General features: G+C 33.7%; 2 protein-coding genes across 8 annotated transcripts in view; both read left to right on the top strand.

The window, feature by feature from the left end:
• The window catches only part of LOC148618515 (spermatogenesis-associated protein 20-like), a 37,750-nt gene extending 18,691 nt beyond the window's left edge, over nt 1–19,059 (top strand). For 4 of the 6 annotated variants that reach the window (XM_088577529.1, XM_088577531.1, XM_088577526.1 and 1 more), the window contains 6 exons: nt 795–1,004; nt 1,779–1,971; nt 2,273–2,441; nt 2,942–3,150; nt 8,804–9,003; nt 16,169–18,456. In XM_088577529.1, coding sequence (XP_088433655.1) covers nt 795–1,004; nt 1,779–1,971; nt 2,273–2,441; nt 2,942–3,150; nt 8,804–9,003; nt 16,169–16,417 — 1,230 coding nt within the window. In that variant the 3' untranslated portion in view covers nt 16,418–18,456. Of the gene's footprint in view, nt 1–794; nt 1,005–1,778; nt 1,972–2,272; nt 2,442–2,941; nt 3,151–8,803; nt 9,004–16,168; nt 18,457–18,563; nt 18,655–18,928 lie in introns of those variants that run through there. The other 2 variants (XM_088577528.1, XM_088577527.1) reach the window with 2 other exon arrangements.
• On the top strand, nt 16,299–19,622 carry LOC148618514 (GTP-binding protein Rhes-like). 2 transcript variants are annotated; one of them, XM_088577534.1, is made up of 2 exons: nt 16,299–16,418; nt 18,929–19,622. In XM_088577534.1, the coding sequence occupies exon 2, from the start codon at nt 18,934–18,936 to the stop codon at nt 19,567–19,569; it is 636 nt and encodes a 211-aa protein (XP_088433660.1). In that variant the 5' UTR covers nt 16,299–16,418; nt 18,929–18,933; the 3' UTR covers nt 19,570–19,622. The 2 variants fall into 2 exon arrangements, with proteins under 2 accessions (XP_088433660.1, XP_088433659.1); XM_088577533.1 differs by lacking the exon at nt 16,299–16,418 and adding an exon at nt 18,564–18,654.
• Nucleotides 19,623–19,643: the final 21 nt, after the last annotated feature.

Genomic DNA, 19,643 nt, shown 5'->3' with positions numbered 1-19,643 from the left:
GCAGAGGGTAATCTTGTTCAGCATCAAGAGATGGACCTATGCTAAATCTTCCAAAATGATTTTTCAACTGATGAAGGAGTTATGGCCCCTGAAACAGCTTTTTTTTTGCATTTTTCCTGTGTTCAATTTTGAAAATCTTCTTCTCAAAAACCATTTTACAGAAAGTTTGCATATTTGTTCTTGAGGGTATCCCATTCAAAATGACTGTTGAGATTTTTGATCCATAAAAAAACATGGCCCCTGAAAGAGTCTTTTTGCCATTTTGTGCATGTACAACTTAGATACTCTTCTCAAAAACCATTTTACTGAATTCAATGAAAGTTGGCATATTGTTCCTTAGGGTACCGCACACAAAACAACTATTGGGATTTTTAATCCGTGAAAAAAAACATGGCCTCTGTTACTGAAATAGAACATAGGGGATAGAAATAACTCAAAAACTGTTGCCTGTAGCAAAATTTTGCTTGGGTAATATTGTTGAGCATCATGGGACCGACCAGTGACAAAAATTTAAAAGCAATTCGTCTACTGATGTAGGAGTTATGACTCCTGAAACAATTCTTAATTTTTTTTCCCACATGTACAACTTCGAAAATCTTCTCTAAAACCATTTATAAGCATTTAATGAAAAGAACCATATTGGTTCTTTAGTTTACTGTGCTATATATAAAAAAACACTAAAATCAATGCTGAACTGTGCCATATTCTTTAAAAAAAAATTAAGCCATTGAAGAAGAAATGGGTGATTGTAGATAAGTTGCTGTGTATTAAAGAGAAGTTTATGTTTTGTTCAGGAAGGAGGTTTTTACAGTGCAGAGGATGCTGATTCCTATCCTGATGATAACTCATACACAAAAAAGGAGGGAGCTTTTTGTGTATGGACCTACTCTGATATCCAGTCTCATCTGAAAGGAAGTGTACAAGATAAACCATCCTGCAAGATGGCTGACATTTTTTGCTACCACTATGATGTGCAGAATGAAGGAAATGTAGATCCAATGCAGGTCTGTTAGTTGAAATATTGAAGCTAAAAATCCCCAGAAAAGAAAGTTTTTGGGGTATACAGGATACTACCAGCTGTTTCTCTGCCTGTTTGTCTGCCCATGCTTCTTTATCAGTCCTTATTCACTCAATATATTATTATTTAATATATAAATGACGATTAGGCATCATTTGGAGATAACATGATGGAAGATTGCTATAGTCTTATATCTGAAAGGGAGATAATCAAACATAAATATTTTCATATGAGAAAAACCTTGTTAGCTAGTGCAATGTCCCCATTTCTGCTTATTGGCTTATGATGAATCTTATAGGAGGATAAGACATTTCTTATTTCATACTGTTTAAGTTCAATCATTTATATGTACACATTTAATGCTGTGAAACACAAAGTTATCCCCCTTTGACTTGAGCAAGAACTAAAACAAAGCTTATTGCTGAGAAAAGTTCAAATTTTTTACACATTGATAATTATTACACAGTATTAAATGAGATAAATCTTATCATCTCCTTATAAATAATTTATTGAAATTATTGGAAATTTATTATTAGTTTAAATGGAAACTAGCATTTATGGAGTGAAAATTCTGATGATTTACTCAGTTATTAAAAATGGATGGAAGGATGCTGTAGATATTGAGCAATCATTCAGAAAACATGAAAAACATGTTTGCTAATTAGATTGAAATTATTCTGTATATATACTCTTAATATATTGGTTTAGGTAAACATGATCCTTATATAGGGGTTTAATTGTATTATAACATTTATCACAGGATCCCCATGATGAACTGAAGACTCAGAATGTCCTGATTGTGAAAGGGTCAGTGGAGAAAACTGCTGAACATTTCAACCTTTGCATGGATAGTACAAGTAAAGTTCTGGAAGAGTGTCGCAAGGTACTCTATGATATAAGGCAGAAACGGCCAAAGCCACAGTTAGACACAAAGATACTGTCTTCTTGGAATGGTAGGTTGCATTTTTTTATTGCAAACATCTTCTGAAACATATGGCAGATTCTTTCTATATTTTGTACGTCTTATTGTTATGAAATATACACAGAACCCCTTTTGGACACATCATGTATATTTCCTCAATATTAAATTTGACATACAAGGGTATTGTTATAAATTCTAGATGACAATGCTACACCTCCATTTTGTGAGAGTTATGGGACTTTTCTTAATTCCGACATTTCTCAATTATTGAAGATCTTGTGATGCATTTTTTAACCACATGTTGGATTTTTTTTTCCATTTTTGTATTTTAGGTTTGATGATATCAGGACTGTCTAGAGCTGGTGCCATTCTGTCCAACTTAGATATAACAAACAGAGCTGTAGAAGCTGCATCATTTGTACAGAAATATTTATATAAACCAGAAACTAATGTTTTGTTGAGAAGCTGTTATGCTGAGAATGACAAAAGTATTGTGCAGGGGTATGTTATATACCGTATGTTATACCAAGACTGACATAAGTATTGTACAGTGGTATGTTATATACCGTATGTTATACCAAGACTGACATAAGTATTGTACAGTGGTATGTTATATACCCTATGTTATACCAAGACTGACATAAGTATTGTACAGTGGTATGTTATATACCATATGTTATACCAAGACTGACAAAAGAATTGTACAGTGGTATGTTATATACCATATGTTATACCAAGACTAACAAAAGAATTGAACAGTGGTATGCTATGTACCATATGTTATGCCACGACTGACAAAAGAATTAAACAGTGATATGCTATATACTGTATGTTATACCAAGACTGACAAAAGAATTGTACAGAGGTATGTTATATACCGTATGTTATACCAAGACTGATGAAAGTATTTATTTCTTGCGTGAACCAACTTTTACCAAATTTCTTTTGGATTTTTTTCATTTGGACTTATGTTAAAAATATTAGACTGTTTCTTTTCCCAGCAAGTCTTTGATAGAAGGGTTTGCAGATGACTACACCTTTTTGATTCGAGGCCTACTGGATCTGTATGAAGTCACATTTAATGATAAGTGGATCAGCTGGGCAGAACAGTTACAGGAGAAACAGGATGAGTTATTCTGGGATGGGGAAAGTGGAGGATATTACAACAGTCACCATGGAGATTCTACCATTGTTCTCAGACTTAAAGAAGGTTGGTCAGTTTTATAAGATAATTGATGTTGTTCAGTGTAACTAGAGACACCATTGTTCAATGAAGTTTACACTTTACATAGTTGTTTATTATGGTGGTCTAACAATCTGCATACTTTTCAGAGAAAATTCGATTTTATTATATGAGATATAAAATTTATGTTTTAGAAATAGCATTTTTTTAATTCAAACTATACACAAATGATTGTTATAATTGTTTGAAAGTTTGTATGCATTTTGTCAAAATTCTTATTTTTCTTTTTGGAGTAATTGACTTTTCTATATTTTTGTAGGATTTTTTTCTGCTTATTGGACAGTAAGGCAAAAAAAAAAAAAATAGTATCTCTGTTTCCTGCTACCTTACCTACCTTAGTTTTTTGTGCCTTCCCTAAACTTTTTATTAATATTTTGGCTCAAGCACTGTTAAAGTTTAGATTGCTTCCCCATTAACTCAATGTAAAATGTTTTTTAAAAATAAAATAATTTTTCTTCTTACTGGTAGTGGGAAACAAGACTATTATTCTTTTTGGCCTAACTTGAGAACCCCTTGTGCAATGAACATTGATTTTTAGTTTCTGACTTATGGGACTTCTTCATATGTTTTACAAGATTTTTTTTTCAATACCACACTATAACTGAAAACAAGAATCCCTGTATTACGACTTAAACATCACATTTATTAGAGGTCTAACTTGGTACAAGAATCCATGTATTGCTATCCAAACATCTCATTTATAAAATGTCTAAAATGCTACAAGAATCTATATTGTAAAGGTTAACTTCAGCATAACATATGATATGTGATATAAAAAATTATGTTGTTTTTTTTTTATTATACATTTTTCTTTTTACTAAAACCAAACATCAGTAACAGTTCATATGCCTAATTACATCAGCTTGGATAGGAGTGATTCCAATGTCAATACAAATCTAAGTAGGCCACTGAGTAATACATTATAGGAATGTGTCCTACCTAATTACCAATGAACACCTGTGTGATCTTCTGGACACTGCCTTTAAAGTTTGAATAGCTGTCAGTTATAATGACCTTAACCTTTATATTACCATCCACCAGTGTGTTTGGGTAGAGTGTATTCAAGTGATTTAATTGTTTCTGATTGGACAACATTGTATATTGAACTTAAATATGCATAATGGGTTAAGAAAAGCCTTTTTCAAATCAATTATCTAATTGAACTGTCTTTTAAAACTTTTATTTAAAAAGTATGAAGGGTGCACATTGTTAAACTGACTTTTTAGCTCACCTGGCCTGTGGCCAGGTGAGCTATTGCCATCACTTGGCGTCCATTGTTGTCGTTGTCGTCATTAACAATTTCTTCAAACATCTTCTCCTCTGAAACTACTGAATAGATTTGCACGAAACTTACAATGGTTGTTCCTTAAAGTATCCTGCACAAATTGACAGTTTGGATTTTTGATCATTTAAAAAAAAACATGGTCACTGTTACTAAAAATAGAACATAGGGGTCAGACAGCAGACTTTTGCATTTATCTCCAAAACCATTAGGTTTAGCCAAATTCTGTCTTTGGGTTATAGGATTCAGCATGATAAGATCTATTTGTGGTCAAGTTTTGGTGAAAATCTGTTGACCCATGTTTGAGGTATTGCCCTTTTTGCATGTTTTTTTGCTGTTTTTGATATTATTTCTTTCAAAAATCTTCTCAGAAAACTTCGAAACAGAACTCAATGAAAGTTGTTATTTTTGTTTTTTAGGGTATCCTTAACAAAATGACCATTTGGATATTTGATCGGTTAAAAACATGGCTGCCATTTCTTAAAATAGAACATAGTGGTCAGACTTCAGATTTTTGCATATATCTCCAAAACACTTTGGTTTAACCAAATTTTGATGTGGGGTAAAAGTATTCAGCATGATGAGATCTATCTAAGGACGAGGTTTGGTGAAAATTTGTTGACCCATTTTGGAGTTATTGCCCTTTTTGGACATTTTTTTGCTGTTTTTGATGTTATTACTTTCTCTTTTTCTGTTTATTATCTTCTCCTCAGAAACTACTATACAGAATTTAATGAAAGTTGGTATTCTTGTTTTTAGGGTATTCTGCACAAAATGATTTTTGATTGGTTGAAAAACATGGCCATCATTGTAAAACTAGAACATATGGGGCATACAGTGGTTTTGTGCATATATCTCCAAAACCTTTAGGTTTAGCTAATATCTTTCAATTGCTGAAATGATCCTTATTATAAGGCCTATTAAGTCTACAAGGGATCAAAGTTGTCAGATGACTCCATGTAAGAGTTATTGCCCTTTAGTGGAGAAAAATGACAGGTTTTTTTTTTTTTTTTTTTTTTTTCAGTTTTCAAATAATATATAGTAAGATATATAGTAAACTATGATTGATAGAATGAGACTTTCAGTTGCTGAACGATTCTTATTATAAGGCCTACAAAAGTGTCTAAGGATCAAAGTTGTCAGACAACTCCATGTAAGAATTATTGCCCTTTGAGGATGCTTACCCTACCGGTGCACCTGGTCCATGCTCCCATTTTTTAGTGGGAGTCCAAGTTGCTCATTTGCTTTCGTTACTTTGTATGTGTGATTTTAGTTACTATATGTTCTTTGTTGTGTATGTCTGTTTTCCATGTCTGGTCTTTGTCCCAGGATTACATTCTTTTGATTACCGCTATAACCTTAGTTCCCTTGATTACTCTTGAAAGGCAAAATAGTATGTTTTTGGCAGTTTTCAGCCAATATCTCGAAAATTATAATAGAAAGAATGAAACTTTCAGTTGATGAAATGATCCTTATGATAAGTTCTACCAAAGTCTTCATGGAGTCAGAATTGTCAGACAACTCCTTGTTTGAGTTATTGCCCTTGAAAGACCAAAATTTAACCAGGTAAGCAATTCAGGCTCCTGGGAGCCTCTTGTTTTCTTGATCAAATATTTTTTTAAATTTAAAGAAATGTTAAAGTTCATAATTACACTTTCACAAAACGGCCATGTTTTCAACTTGCAACTTCCTTTAAGTGGGGAAATGCTCATGTCTTTAATGTAAGATCATTAAACATTTTTTGTTTAAGGAATGCTTGTTATCTGTTTTAATATACTATTAATATCTCATTTTTCCTAAGTTTTTGTTATTTGAGACACTTTCAAAGTGTACCAGTATCAATAGAAGTTTTAACTAAGATTTGAGTGGCCTCAGTGACTTATATTTACTAAATGATGATGATTACAATGTTTATTTAAAAACTATAAATAGGCTTTGTTAACCCATTATGAATAATTAAATTTAATTAACAATGTTTATCCAATCAGAAACAAGTAAATCACTTGTATGTAGATTACAAGCTACCCAAACACAGTGGTGGATGGTATGATTTAGAGGTTAAGGTCATCATAATTGACAGCTATTCAAACTTGAAAGACAGTGTCCAAATAATCATATAGGTGTGCAGTGGTAATGCAGTAGGACACATTCCTATAATGTAGGGCAGATTTCTATCTAGAGAACAATTTACTCAGTAGCCTACCTGATTTGCATTGAAATGGGAATCACTCTTTTTCAAGCAGCTGTGAAAAGAATTTTACAATACCTAAGAAAAACCCCATTGTAATTCTGCTGTTTTTTGTTTCTAAACACTAATTAATGACCATACTTGTCTTTGGATTATTTAAAGTCTATTTTGACAAAAATATTCTTAAGAATTTGAAAATAAACAAGTATCAAGCATTTTCTAATAATTAAATATATAAATAAAAGTTTTGATTTTATCAACATTGCTGGTATGATCATACAGTTAGGGAAACAATTCCTGCTTATTTTGAAAATACTGAGGTCAATTCCATTTGGTATATTTACAAAAAGCCAACCCATAAATATGTCTTGAGTTATTGTGAATTATGCAAAAATGTGAACACCAATATCCTGATATTGCAGTAACTCAAAAATATATTTATGGTCCCAGTTTCCATGTTATAACAGGTAATCTGAATGTTGTTAGCAACCGAGAGGGAAAAACATTTCTTTAAAAAGGACTTATAAAATATTATTCTCTGGCTCCTGTCAATTGGAATAAATGTTGTAACATCATCCAGGATTCACTCCATTTGTATTATATAAAATGAATAAAGCGTGAGACAAGCGTGAGACAAGCGTAGACAAGAATGCAATTGGAATATCTTATGAAATGGTCCTTTAATAAATCGGGATGTGAATATATTTGAATTCTTTTACATCATTTTTTGTAGTGAAAAACATAAAAACATGATATGCTTACAGCACCCAAATTCATGTTAGACAACATTTTGGTTTGCTTTGGCGATACTGTTTATCATCAAGTTATTGGAATTTCCACAGGGATCAATTGTGCTTCATTGCAAATCTCTTTCTGTATTGTTATGAATGGCAAAATAACGGCTAGAGTAAATAAAGACACTTCCAAACATTATTTGGTAGAAAAATTTGATAAATACTTAAGATATTTGGATGATATTTTAGCTCTTATGACTTCAATATTTATTCTAAGGATATATATCCTGCTGACCTATTCCTGAAGGGGTCAGTTGAAGCCTGCCCTGTGGTGTGAGTGTTTACTTGTTGTTCATTGAAAACCCATGAGTGGCTTTGGGCTGACATTTTTCATCTCATAGGAGTTGTTTTCTTTTTGACATAATCACTAAATCAGTTCTTGTTATATATGTTGGGAATAATGACCTTTTTAGCTCACCTTGCCAAAGGCCATGTGAGCTATTGCCATCACTTTCTGTCGTTGTCGTCGTCCGTTGTCGTTGTTAACAATTATACAAAACTCTTCTCCTCTGAAACTACTTGACTAATTAGAACAAAACTTGGTATGAATGTTCCTTGGTGTATCCTGCATAGAACTGATGTGGGGATTTTTGATTTGTCGAAAAACATGGCCACCATTACTAAAAATAGAACATAGGGGTCAGACAGTAGTTGTTTGCATATATCTCCAAAACAGTTAGGTTTAGCCAAATTCTTTCAATACTTGAAATGATCCATATTATTAGGATATTTTGGCTCTTTACAACAACGATTTCTATATTTATTCTTAGGATGTATGTCCTGCAGAACTTTCTTAAAAGGGGCCAGTTACAGCCTACCCTGTGGTGTGAGGTTTTCTTTGTCGTTCATTAAAGACCCAAGAATAACACTTTTCATCCCTGTGGGGTTGATTTCTCTTTGACATATTCACCATATGCATTTTAGTTATATTAGTAAGGAATATTGACCATTTTTACTCATGAAGTTTAGTGGCAAATTACTCATGTCTGAAATTTGGCTTGATAACACAATCTTTTGCCAATTTGATGATATAAACTTAGTGATGCTTGATTAAACATCATCCGATTTAAACAATTCAAATAAAGTTGATTTATGATATGACTGAGCCAGTTGTTCTAGATAATTTAAACATTTAAACAATGCATTTGTTGTTCTACTTATATTTCAAATTTAAATGATCCAGACATTATTTAGTAGTGGATTTGTTCACACAATTTGCAACTTTTTAAAATCATTTTTAATGGAGGAAAAGTTGTGACTGTGTGTAATTTTATTGTTATGGTATAGTATAAAGGTATAGTTTGCAGTTCAAACTTATGATCATGATGATATATTCAATTTGTACTCCAATTTTAGATCAGGATGGTGCTGAACCTTGTCCTAACTCAGTAGCAGTGAGTAATTTACTCAGACTCTCCAACTTCCTGAACAGATCTGATTATGCTGATAAAGCCAGGAAGATATTACATGTATTTAATGAGAGATTGATTAAGATACCACTGGCAGTACCAGAAATGGTCTGTGGATTGATGTTTTCCATGGCAACCACTAAACAGGTAAATATCTCATACAGCAATGAAAAAAGATACCTTGGTAAACAAGTTGGTTGTAAAGCATGTATAAATTTGTAGGATCCATGGTAACTACTTAACAGGTTAATATCTAAAACAGTAATAAAAACAAGGTTTCCATGGCAAAACAAGTAGGGTTATAAAGCATTAAATGGCAGCAACTAAACAGATAAGTTTTTCAAAACATTAAAAAAGGGGTTTCCATGGCAAAAAGTGGGGTTGTAAAGCATAAATGGCAACCACTAAACAGGTAAGTATTTCAAACATTAAAAAGGGGTTTCAATGGCAAAACAAGTAAGGTTGTAAAACACTTAATGAATAGTATCCATGACAACCTCTGAATTACAGCTAGTTGAAATAGACCAGTTCCAATTTCAATACAAATCTAGGTAGGCTACTGAGTAGTTTTAGTAGCTCTCTAGGTAGAACTCTGCCCTACATTATACCAATGTGTCTTACTTAATTACCACTAAACACCTGTGTAATCTTTTGGACAGCCAAAACCTGAAACTTTTCTTGATTTGCATTCATTTGATTTCTGGAAAACCTAGTTCAAAACTGTCAGATTCTCGATTTTGTATAACCATATATATGTTGTGATGTGCATAGGATATGGTGTTGTCGTCTGCATAATTGTATAGAGTGAAGTTGAAGATGTCAATAATAAAGATTTTGAAAAGTACCGGTCTGAGAATTGAACCCTGTGGAACTCCTTTGTAAATGTTTTGCCATTCACTCAGTGCTGTACCAAGTTTCACAGATTGCTGTCTGTCGGAAAGGTAGTTTTTTATGAGTTTGAGTGCATTTTGAGACAATCCACAGGCTTTTAATTTCTGAAGTAAAAGATCATGTGGTGAACAATCAAAATCTTCACTTAAATCCATTATAATAAATGTATTTGTTTTCATCTAGAGATTGCTTCCAGTTTTTAAGAATTTTTAATAATGTTATGTTACATCGATATCCTGGTCGAAATGCAGATAGGTATGGGTGGAAATGTAAACTAAAATGATCCTTGAGTTGGTTATTAATGGCTCTTTGGAAGAATTTTGATATAACTGGCAATCTGCTCACAGGCCTATAGTTACTTTTTTCAAGGGTGTTGTTCGTTTTGTGATCATTGTTTCTGATGTCTTTTTCTACATTTATGAAAAAAAATGTTAAGTTTTTGTAACTTCAGTTTGATTGTTTATGTTATCATTTTCACATCTTTTGAAAAATTGCTGCCTTTTTTGGTAATAATAGGTTTTATAGTTGGCCAAAAATCTTTGGACTTCGGTCCCCTAAACATCTTTCGTAAAAATATGTTTTAACAGAGTTCTTCTTTATTTTGTCACTAGATTTCTTTGTTTGTGGTATTTTCCCCAATTGTGATTTGTTGTACATTTGATCAATTTGTTGTGGAATTGTCTCTTTTTACACACTGCTGATCTTAACTCTGTACTTGTAAAAAGAGCAGGTTTTGTACAAGGTTTTCAGAGTTTCATTGGTGCATGTTTTTCAACAACATTAACAAGTTGTTTTTCAGAATGTTTGTACACAGTATATATGTCGTCCTGATTTAGCCAAGAGTGTTTCGTTAGCCCAAGGTGTTTTCTTTAGCCCAGGGTGCCTTCTTAGCCCAGGGTGTTTCCTTAGCCCAAGGTGTTTTCTTAACCGAGGGTGCCTCCTTAGCCAAAAGTGTTTCCTTAGCCCAGGGTGCCCCCTTAGCCCAGGGTGTTTCCTTAGTCCAGGGTGTTTTCTTAGCCCAGGGTGTTTCTTTAGCACAGGGTGCCTCCTTAGCCCAGGGTGTTTTCCTAACGGCTTTTTGTTTCATTTCCTTTGTTCTCAGATTGAAGTTTGCCGCTGCCTCTGTCAGAATTTTACAAAACCTGACGTCCTCAGAAATATTGTCAACAGTTGCTATAAGATAATTGGCACAAATTTCCATATGCAACTTTCTCCTGAAATATAAGTTTATCTGTGGTTTCCCATCATACCTTCTGATTCACTGTTTTCCCTGTTAGTTGTTTTCGTACATAAAACGTACACATAATTTAAACTAATATTAGGGTGTGATCTGATGAATTCAAATGGTCTCTAGACTGTTAAAAGTAGTATAGGTGTCAATAAATTTTCTGATTAAAAAATTGTCAATCTGTGAGGCATCTTTCCCATTATGATGATAAAAATTGAAAATAGATTTGCACTGTTCATGTTCAAGGAGTCTATGCTCTTAATTAAAACTTTGAAATTGTCTATCTTGAGTCTACGTCCTTGCAAGAGAAGCGTTAATGTCTTCATCAATTACAGTTTTGACTGTTGATGGTTTGTTATCATTATTTCTGAAATTTTGTTTGTTGGAAATCGGTTAAAGCCCTTCCATCTTCTTGGGGGTCCTTCTCTTAGTTCTCTGTAGAGCAGTGCAAAAGAACTATGTTCTTCTGTTACCGGTGGGACACCAACTTACCCGATATTATTTGGCAGTTTTCGCCTGAATTTTGTTTCTTTACAATTTTTCACCCACATTTTATTTACCTGTCTTTGAAATCTTTTTATTTACCAACGTACTGACTAAATCTTAGGAAATTACAAGAATTAAACCAAAACGTCCATTTTAGTCACTGGCCGAAGGCCATGTGAGCTATTGCCATCACTTGAATGTTCCTTGGGGTATCCTGCATAGAACTGATGTGGGGATTTTTGATCCGTCGAAAACATTGCCGCCGTTACTAAAATATAACATAAGGGTCAGACAGTAGTTTTCGCATATATCTCCAAAACCGTTAGTTTTAGCTAAATTCTGACATAGGGTAAAAGTGTTCAGCATAATGAGATCCATCTGTGGTCAATCTTTTATTTAAATCCATTAAGCCACGTTTTTGCTATTTCGTTATTTCTTTCAAAAATCTTCTCCTCTGACACTACTTAACCAATTGAAACCTACGAATGTTCCTCAGGGTATCCTGCATAGAACTGATGTGGGGATTTTTGATCTGTCGAAAAACGTGGCCGCTGTTACTAAAAATAGAACATAGGGGTCAGACAGTAATTTTTCGCATATATCTCCAAAACCGTTAGGTTTAGCCAAATTCTTCCAATAGCTGAAATGATCCTTATTTTTAGAACTACAAAAGTTTTCAGACATAAAAGTTATCAGACTACTCCTTTTAAGAATTATTGCCCTTGAAAGGGAAAACATGACTTTTTTAACAGTTTTCAGCCAAGATCTTGAAAACTATGATAGATAGAAAGAAACTTTCAATTGAGGAAATGATCCTTATGATAAGTCCTACCGAAGTCTTCTTGAGTCAAAATTGTTGGACAACTTCTTGTTAAATTTATTGCCCTTGAAAGTCAAAATTCAACCAGGTGAGCGATTCAGGATCCTGGGAGCCTCTTGTTTTAGCCACTTTCAATGTGATTTTATTAGTAGATTGGCTTCATTAAAATACAAACTAGGTTTTACTACATTTTTAGATACTTAAGTGTAAAATAGTATTAGTACATGTATCATCATTTTTGAATATACATTATATTAATGGGCCTTAAATGACTCTTATTGGCTCTACCCCTTTGCTTCTGAAGACTGAAATAGCTTATATTTATCTCTTATAATCACCTGCTTAAAACAGGTCAATATTTTTTTTTCAGTCCTTAATGCATCTAGAACAAATTTGTTTTTATACTGGATATATTGGAGATATATGGAATTATTTTGAATTATCACCTATTTAAAGTTAACATGCAAACTTGTTTGCTTAATAACAGCTAATGACTGCCTTAAGCAGTGATTAGTTAAATGTCAAAGTACATTTTGATTTATACATTGTGATAAGTAGCAGATAAAAGTATAAATCCAGGCCCACAATCCGCCCGGTTTTACTCTTCAAAAATATGCCCTTTTTATTTTTAATGATAATTGATTATTTTTTAATTTTTTCAACGAGAGTGTGTTTTTCATATATTTCTTGTCTATTGGTTTATCCTCATTTGTCTCTTTAAAAGTGGCTAAATGGCAATCCATAATGAAAGAAATCACAATATATAACCTCAAGATTGGTAAAGTGTGATTTAGTCAAGTTCAAATATATTTATATATAAAGCAGACTCCTAGAGATACACTTTATTTATAGCTACGATGTGTGATATCCCATGTAGCCCATCATGTCAGCTGTCAACTCATACAAATGTCATGACCACTGAACTTTATATTAGTTAGTTTGGTAAATGTAGTCTTGTTGAGATACAGGAACCAAATTCTGATCTGCGACGGTCAACACTGAGTTATGTTGGGTATGTAAAGCTTACACAAGAAAGTGCGTTGGTCAACACTGCATTACGTTCATAATAAAAAAATGAACAATATTGCATAGACTTCCCTTCATTTTAATTTTTTTTCTGGATCGGAATGCCCACTCCTCATGCAAAAAATCCTAGATCTGTTCCCGATGGATTACTCTATACAGTTGTCTTCATAATTATAGTATTCTTGGCGTGTTGGTGAATACTTCGTGGTGTATGGTTAATAAACTATGGAAAGTTATCACAAACTTGTGGTGTAATATATATTGATTAATTAAATACCCACCATTTTTATTTCCTTAAATTCTACGCGAAGACTTCAATATTTCTGTTTGTCTATAATTAAGTTTACATTGTAAACGGAAAAAATAAGATGTCATTTATCATTGGACCCCGTGCAGGTCCGGGTGTCAAAAGAATAGGCCTGCAGCAGCGCTAAGCTTGTCGTAAAAGGCGGCTAAATAGTGCTCAGAAACCTAGTCGGCGGTTAGGCGCTCTTCCCACAGAGCAACTGGGATGTGTGCCCCAGGTGGTGGAATGGGATACCCCTGGCATGTTACATGCTGGGGTTGTCAGGCTATAATACGGAAAACCTGACCGCAAACCAAAGTGGTGCACCGTGTTGGGAAAGATGCCACGTTCCTTGCACGTTAAAGAACCCTGCTGTGGTATTCGATAGGAGTAGGAACCTTTGCGCTCCGCCACAGGAGGCTAAATTGCCCGACCTTACCCATCCCCCTTTTTCCAGTGGCAATCAAAATTTGTCGACACTATTATCCTTGTGACCCATCCTTTTTCTTCATTTCATGTTCATTTTATCATCCATTTCATGTTCATTGTCTGAATATAGCTGAAATATTGCTGCTCGGACGTTAAACCCCAACAAACAAACAAAAATTTATCATTGGGGCCAATAGAAACAAAAATCGACTAATATTTTGAAGTAAAGATCATCCTACTCAAAGATCCTAAATGTAATTAATCAAAAAGTATTTCTGAAGTATTTAATGCGGTATACGTGGTGCTTAGTTATCAACATGCAATTAGTTTCTGTACTATGTACAAAGCCTGCTTATAAAGGGTTAAATAAATTTCATCGCATGAGGAATTATACAATATCACATAAGGGAAAGTTAGATTGTACATACGGTTCATATTTCCAGACATATCGCCATTGAAATGCATTTAAGAGAGCAATAATACATACAGTAAATTGTTAAAAAGGTTCAATTTTATATCACCAATTACCATCGCACAACAGTGAACGTGCACCATCGCACTTTTAGGAAAAAAAGATAGATAAAAAACGCACCTCCGCGTAGTGGCCAACGGATTTCCGTGTTACTATTGGCAGTCAACAATCACTTCTGATCATTGCAGATCAGCATGATCAAGAATGTACTTAAGCGTATTTCCATTGTACTACTTCGTCCTTGTCTTACAAATATGTTTGTCATAAACATGTGCTCTCTACCAAGGACGAAAAATTCCAAAGATCTTTTGGAGACAATCAGTTTAAGACTATTATGTTATATATAATAGCATTAAAACCTATGATTATTCAACACTGTATACTTCTATTCCACATATTCAACTAAAATCCCGACTTAAAACATATATCGTTGTTTTTCCAAAAAGATGGTACAGCTAGATACAAATATATAGTTCTTGGTAGAGATTCCTCATACTTTGTAAGAAATAATTCCAAATCATCTCCCAAATATACAGAGGAAGATGTTTACAAAATGCTGGAATTTTCAATCGGAAAACTATTAACCAAACTTTACGACAAATGTGATGACTTTTCATTTAGAATTTTCCTTTCATCTGTGGCAGCATCTCTTCAGCACCTGCGTATGGAGTGGTCATATCAAAACTCATACGTTATGCCAGAGCTTGCCGAAACTACGCAGAGTTTTTGTATCGCGCTAGAACTCAAACAAATAGGCTTCTGGAACAGGGTTATGTTGCTACAAGATTAAAGTCATCACTACAGAAGTTTTATGGTCGTCATCATGAACTCGTGGATCGTTATGGTGTATCCATCTGCACCATGAAAACCGATTTATTCAACGGGTCATAGTTTTGCTTTCCTCGTTTGTCTACCCCGGACTTGACTTTGTGTAAGTAACTCGGCGGGTGTTTCTAGAAAACCAGATGACGCTTACCCCATCGGTGCACCTGGTCCATGCTCCCAGTTTTTATAGTGGAGTCCGAGTTGCTCATTTGCTTTTGTTACTTTGTATGTATGATTTTAGTTACTTTATGTTCTTTGTTGTGTATGTCTGTTTTCCATGTCTGGTCTTTGTCCCTGGATTGCATTCTTTTGATTACCGCTATAACTTTGGTTCCCTAGTTTAATCTTTGATATGTTTTATAGTGGTCCTGAACATATGAAAAACATGTATACTGCAACCATTCTATTTGAGCAGTCAAAATTTAAAATCTGTACAATATTGCCGTAAATATATGTTCACTAACTGAATAGAACTTTTTTGATGTGACGTCACAAACGGTATGTGCATTGTTTTGATGTCGTCTGTTTCGGACAAAAACGTTCGTTTTCCTTGTTTCAAACTTCATTTTCCGTTTAAAATTTTGTTGCAGTATAAAGACAATAACAACCTTGCATTTTCCCGCAGTTTTAAGCCTCATCCATATATCGGTTTTATGATAAGGTTACGCACAGTTATTGTCTATATGTATGACAAAGATATATTCGCAGGTGTTTGTCATGCATATAAAGCATTTGTTGCAACTTTTGCTGTGTAAATTAACAGACACGGTATATTGTAGTGTTTTACAGTTTCTATTTTGTTAAGACAAAATAGTTTGATATTATGTCAGATTTCTCTTGATATTCCAGATAATATTGGTTGGAGATCGGGAATCAGAAGATCTTAAAGCATTAATAAAGTGTGTGAACAGTAATTACATACCAAACAGAGTGTTGATCATTATTGATGGTTGTAATGACACCTTTCTAAGGAGTAAGCTAGATATTTTAGCCAGTCTGAGTAAGATTGATGACAAGGCCGCTGCTTATGTGTGTGAGAACTACACCTGCTCTTTACCTGTAACTTCTATAGATGACTTATCGAAACTTCTCAGATGAGGTCTATTATTATTTTGTATATTAATATAACTATTACATGCAACAAAATTGTTCAAATCATTTGCTTTTCCAAAAAGATCTATGGTAGAGGAAGAAAACAGGTTTTGAGTCACATGGTGGTACTGCATGTGAGGTAGCTATGGTAACAGGAGAAGGTTTGGATTGACTTCTTCAGTGGTGAATTCATTACACTGTTCAAAAAAATTATTTGTAAAAAAGGTAATCGAGTCCTAATAAATGTTTTTAACAGAGAACAAGTAACCATATTTTTGCAAAATACAATTTTTTTCTTGAAATTTTTCTTCAAATATACGGTTAAAGTTAGTAAAAGCAGAGCTTAAATCAAATAATTTTATTTTCACATTACTGAAGAGAGAACTGTTATATAAAACCTTCAATGCTTTCTAAATTCTTCCGCCGTGTTTTGATATGATGTATATTTCTTTACCATGAAAAATCATAAGACGTCTACCCTACCCGAGCACTGCGTCCAAACTCCCAGTAATTTTGTGAAGTCCTGGTTGTCATTAATCGTAAATCATCATTGTGTATGTGTTTTCATTTCTGTATGTTAATTCGTCTCTCAGCAGTTAGTCTTGTCCATTCTTATTTTAATTGGTAAATGATACTATTGCCATGCTTTTTTAAAACTATCCGTTTAAAGTGTAATCATGGGAACCAAAATTCTAGTGGAAATCAAAAGAAAGCTATCAAGGGACAATAGCCTGACATGAAATACAGACACACACAACAAAAAACAAAAATTAACTAATATAATACATACAAAGCAACAAAAGTAGAAGAACAAATCGAACTCCACTAAGACTGGAAGCATGTATCAGGTGCACCGTTGGGGTAAGTGTCCTTTTCTTTTCTGGAAACACCCACCGAGTTGCTCATAAAAAAGTCAAGTCAGAGGAAGACAAAAGAGGACAGGAAAGCTATGACACGTTGAACAAATCGGTTCTCATGGTGCAGATGGATGCACCGTAATAATCCACGAGTTCTCGATGACGACCATAACACTTAAGTAGTGATGACTTCAAACTTGTAGCAACATAACCCTGTTCCAGAAGCCTAATTGTAAGAAGTCTAGCGCAGTACAAAAAGTCTGCGTAGTTACAGCAAGTTCTAGTATAACGTATGGGTTATGATATGAAAACTCCATATGCAGGTGCTGAAGGGATGTCGCCACAGACGAAAGTAAAGTTGGCAATACGGAATGAAAAGTCATCGCGTCTGTCGTCTTGTTAAGTAATATTTTGTCGAAGTTGCATGTTAAGTATTTTTAGTTTTTTTTGTTGGGAAGGACAATATGACAATTTTTTTCTGTTTTTATATATATTTTCTCTTAAAAAGTAAAGTTATGTCAATTTAAGCGAATGATAGATACAATATGAACTGAATAGGTTAACTAGTGTATCATGCCATAAGATCAGACTCCCATGTGGTGTACAAAGAAAAAAAAGGTTCATTAACAATATATAAAGAACATGTCTTGTTTATTATTATTCATTGAAAGATTAGATTATAATGTAATTCTTTTTCATATTTCATATGTTTATAGGCTAGAGGTATTATGGATTTGGATTTTACGTTTTCGAGTTGTGGGACCTAATTTACAAAAAGTGGGGAAATTTCACGTTTTCGAAATACAATTTATCGCTTTCTGCAATTTACACAAACGTTTGAATATATAAATTGCTATTGTTTATAGCGGCCGTTCGATTCAATTTCTTATGTTTTTGAGTAATGGGACTTTCAACCTTGAGATCATGTCAAATTTTTCCGACAATAATTCAACAACCTTTCAGTAATGTTCATCTTTGATCCATATCTGTCTTATTGATGAATATTTTGCCGGCGTATTTGGTGGGAATGGTCTATAAAGGGCTAATCATAGGTCGATGGCACAGATTATTGTTTGCAACCCTCTGATATTTAAATGCATTTATCATGCCCCTTCATATAATTATTCTTAACCAATTAAAATGCAGTATTTTTTGCTTTCGAAAGGCAAATAAAAAACTCAATCTAGATTATTATTTTTATCTATCACAGTATTACATTATTGCTTCTATACAGGAGGTGTCCATTCTTGTTTTGAATTGCATGTTCCTCTATTTTAATGTTTTGGTATTGATAGTAATGGTGATAATTTGACAATGACGTTAGTTCCAGCAATATAAGCACGTATTCTTAGCACAGGGAAACATATCCAGGTATTAGACTTTATGGTAAGTAGTATGGCGATAAGTGGTTATGAATCAGCATCGTGTAAAGTCAATTTGAGATCGAAAAGGCATAAATTATTTGTACGAACATCTGCTTTAAAAAGTGATGATAGAAAATAAAACGTGGAATTTTAAAAGAAATTGGACTATTTAAGACTTCTGTAGACCAATCGAGATACCTAGTTTATAATCATATCGTTTCAAACTATTTCTGATCAATTAAATATAATATCATACTATTTTCATTACTAAGAATTATTTCCGTTTGTTTTGACAGCAACAATGTGGCCATCCGCACGGAATAGATCTGGAAGTCAAGGGAAAGTTATCAATGAACTACGGTACCGAGTTGTTGTTCTTGGAGCTGCTGGAGTTGGTAAATCTTCCATTATATCTCAATTTCTGTATGATAGATTTAATAAAGGTTACAAAGAAACGATTGAGGATTTACACCAACAACAATATGAACTTGGAGAATATAAATTGACACTTGATATTTTAGACACTTCCGGTAGCAGAGAGTTTCCCGCGATGAGAAGACTGGCAATTGCTACGGCAGACTCTTTTGTGCTGGTATATTCTGTCACTGATGTTAAATCGTTTGAAGAAGTCAAGAAAATTAGAGAAGAAATCATTAGCCAGCGTGGTAAGGTTCCGATGGTTATAGTGGGAAATAAAGCTGATGGTGATGCTGAGTTGATGACTTGCAATGTTCAGTCTATCGTTTGTTTTGATTGGGAGTCTGGCTTTATTCAAGCATCAGCCAAATGTAATACGAACATTGTTTCAATATTCCATGAACTATTGAGTATGTCTGAACTATCTAGGTCACTAGGTTTGGACCTATCCCGACGAATGTCTATACCAATCAGCACACCGTCACGACAGCTAAAGAAAAGAAGTTGTATCATACTGTGACAGTCATCTATGTTTTACTTAATATTCAAAATAAATGTATTTCAAAACATTTATTTGGACGAATTTTATCAGTT

The sequence above is a fragment of the Perna viridis genome, chromosome 4 (genome assembly GCF_037379345.1).
Source record: "Perna viridis isolate PV_CMFRI_1.1 ecotype Kerala chromosome 4, ASM3737934v1, whole genome shotgun sequence".
Taxonomy (NCBI): Eukaryota; Metazoa; Mollusca; class Bivalvia; order Mytilida; family Mytilidae; genus Perna; species Perna viridis.
The sequence above is the reverse complement of the archived record's forward strand: the minus strand, read 5'-3'. Positions and strand labels throughout refer to the sequence as shown.

Coding starts and splice junctions, on each gene's coding strand:
- LOC148618514 (XM_088577534.1), top strand. CDS start 18,934: ATGTGGCCATCCGCACGGAATAGATCTGGAAGTCAAGGGAAAGTTATC.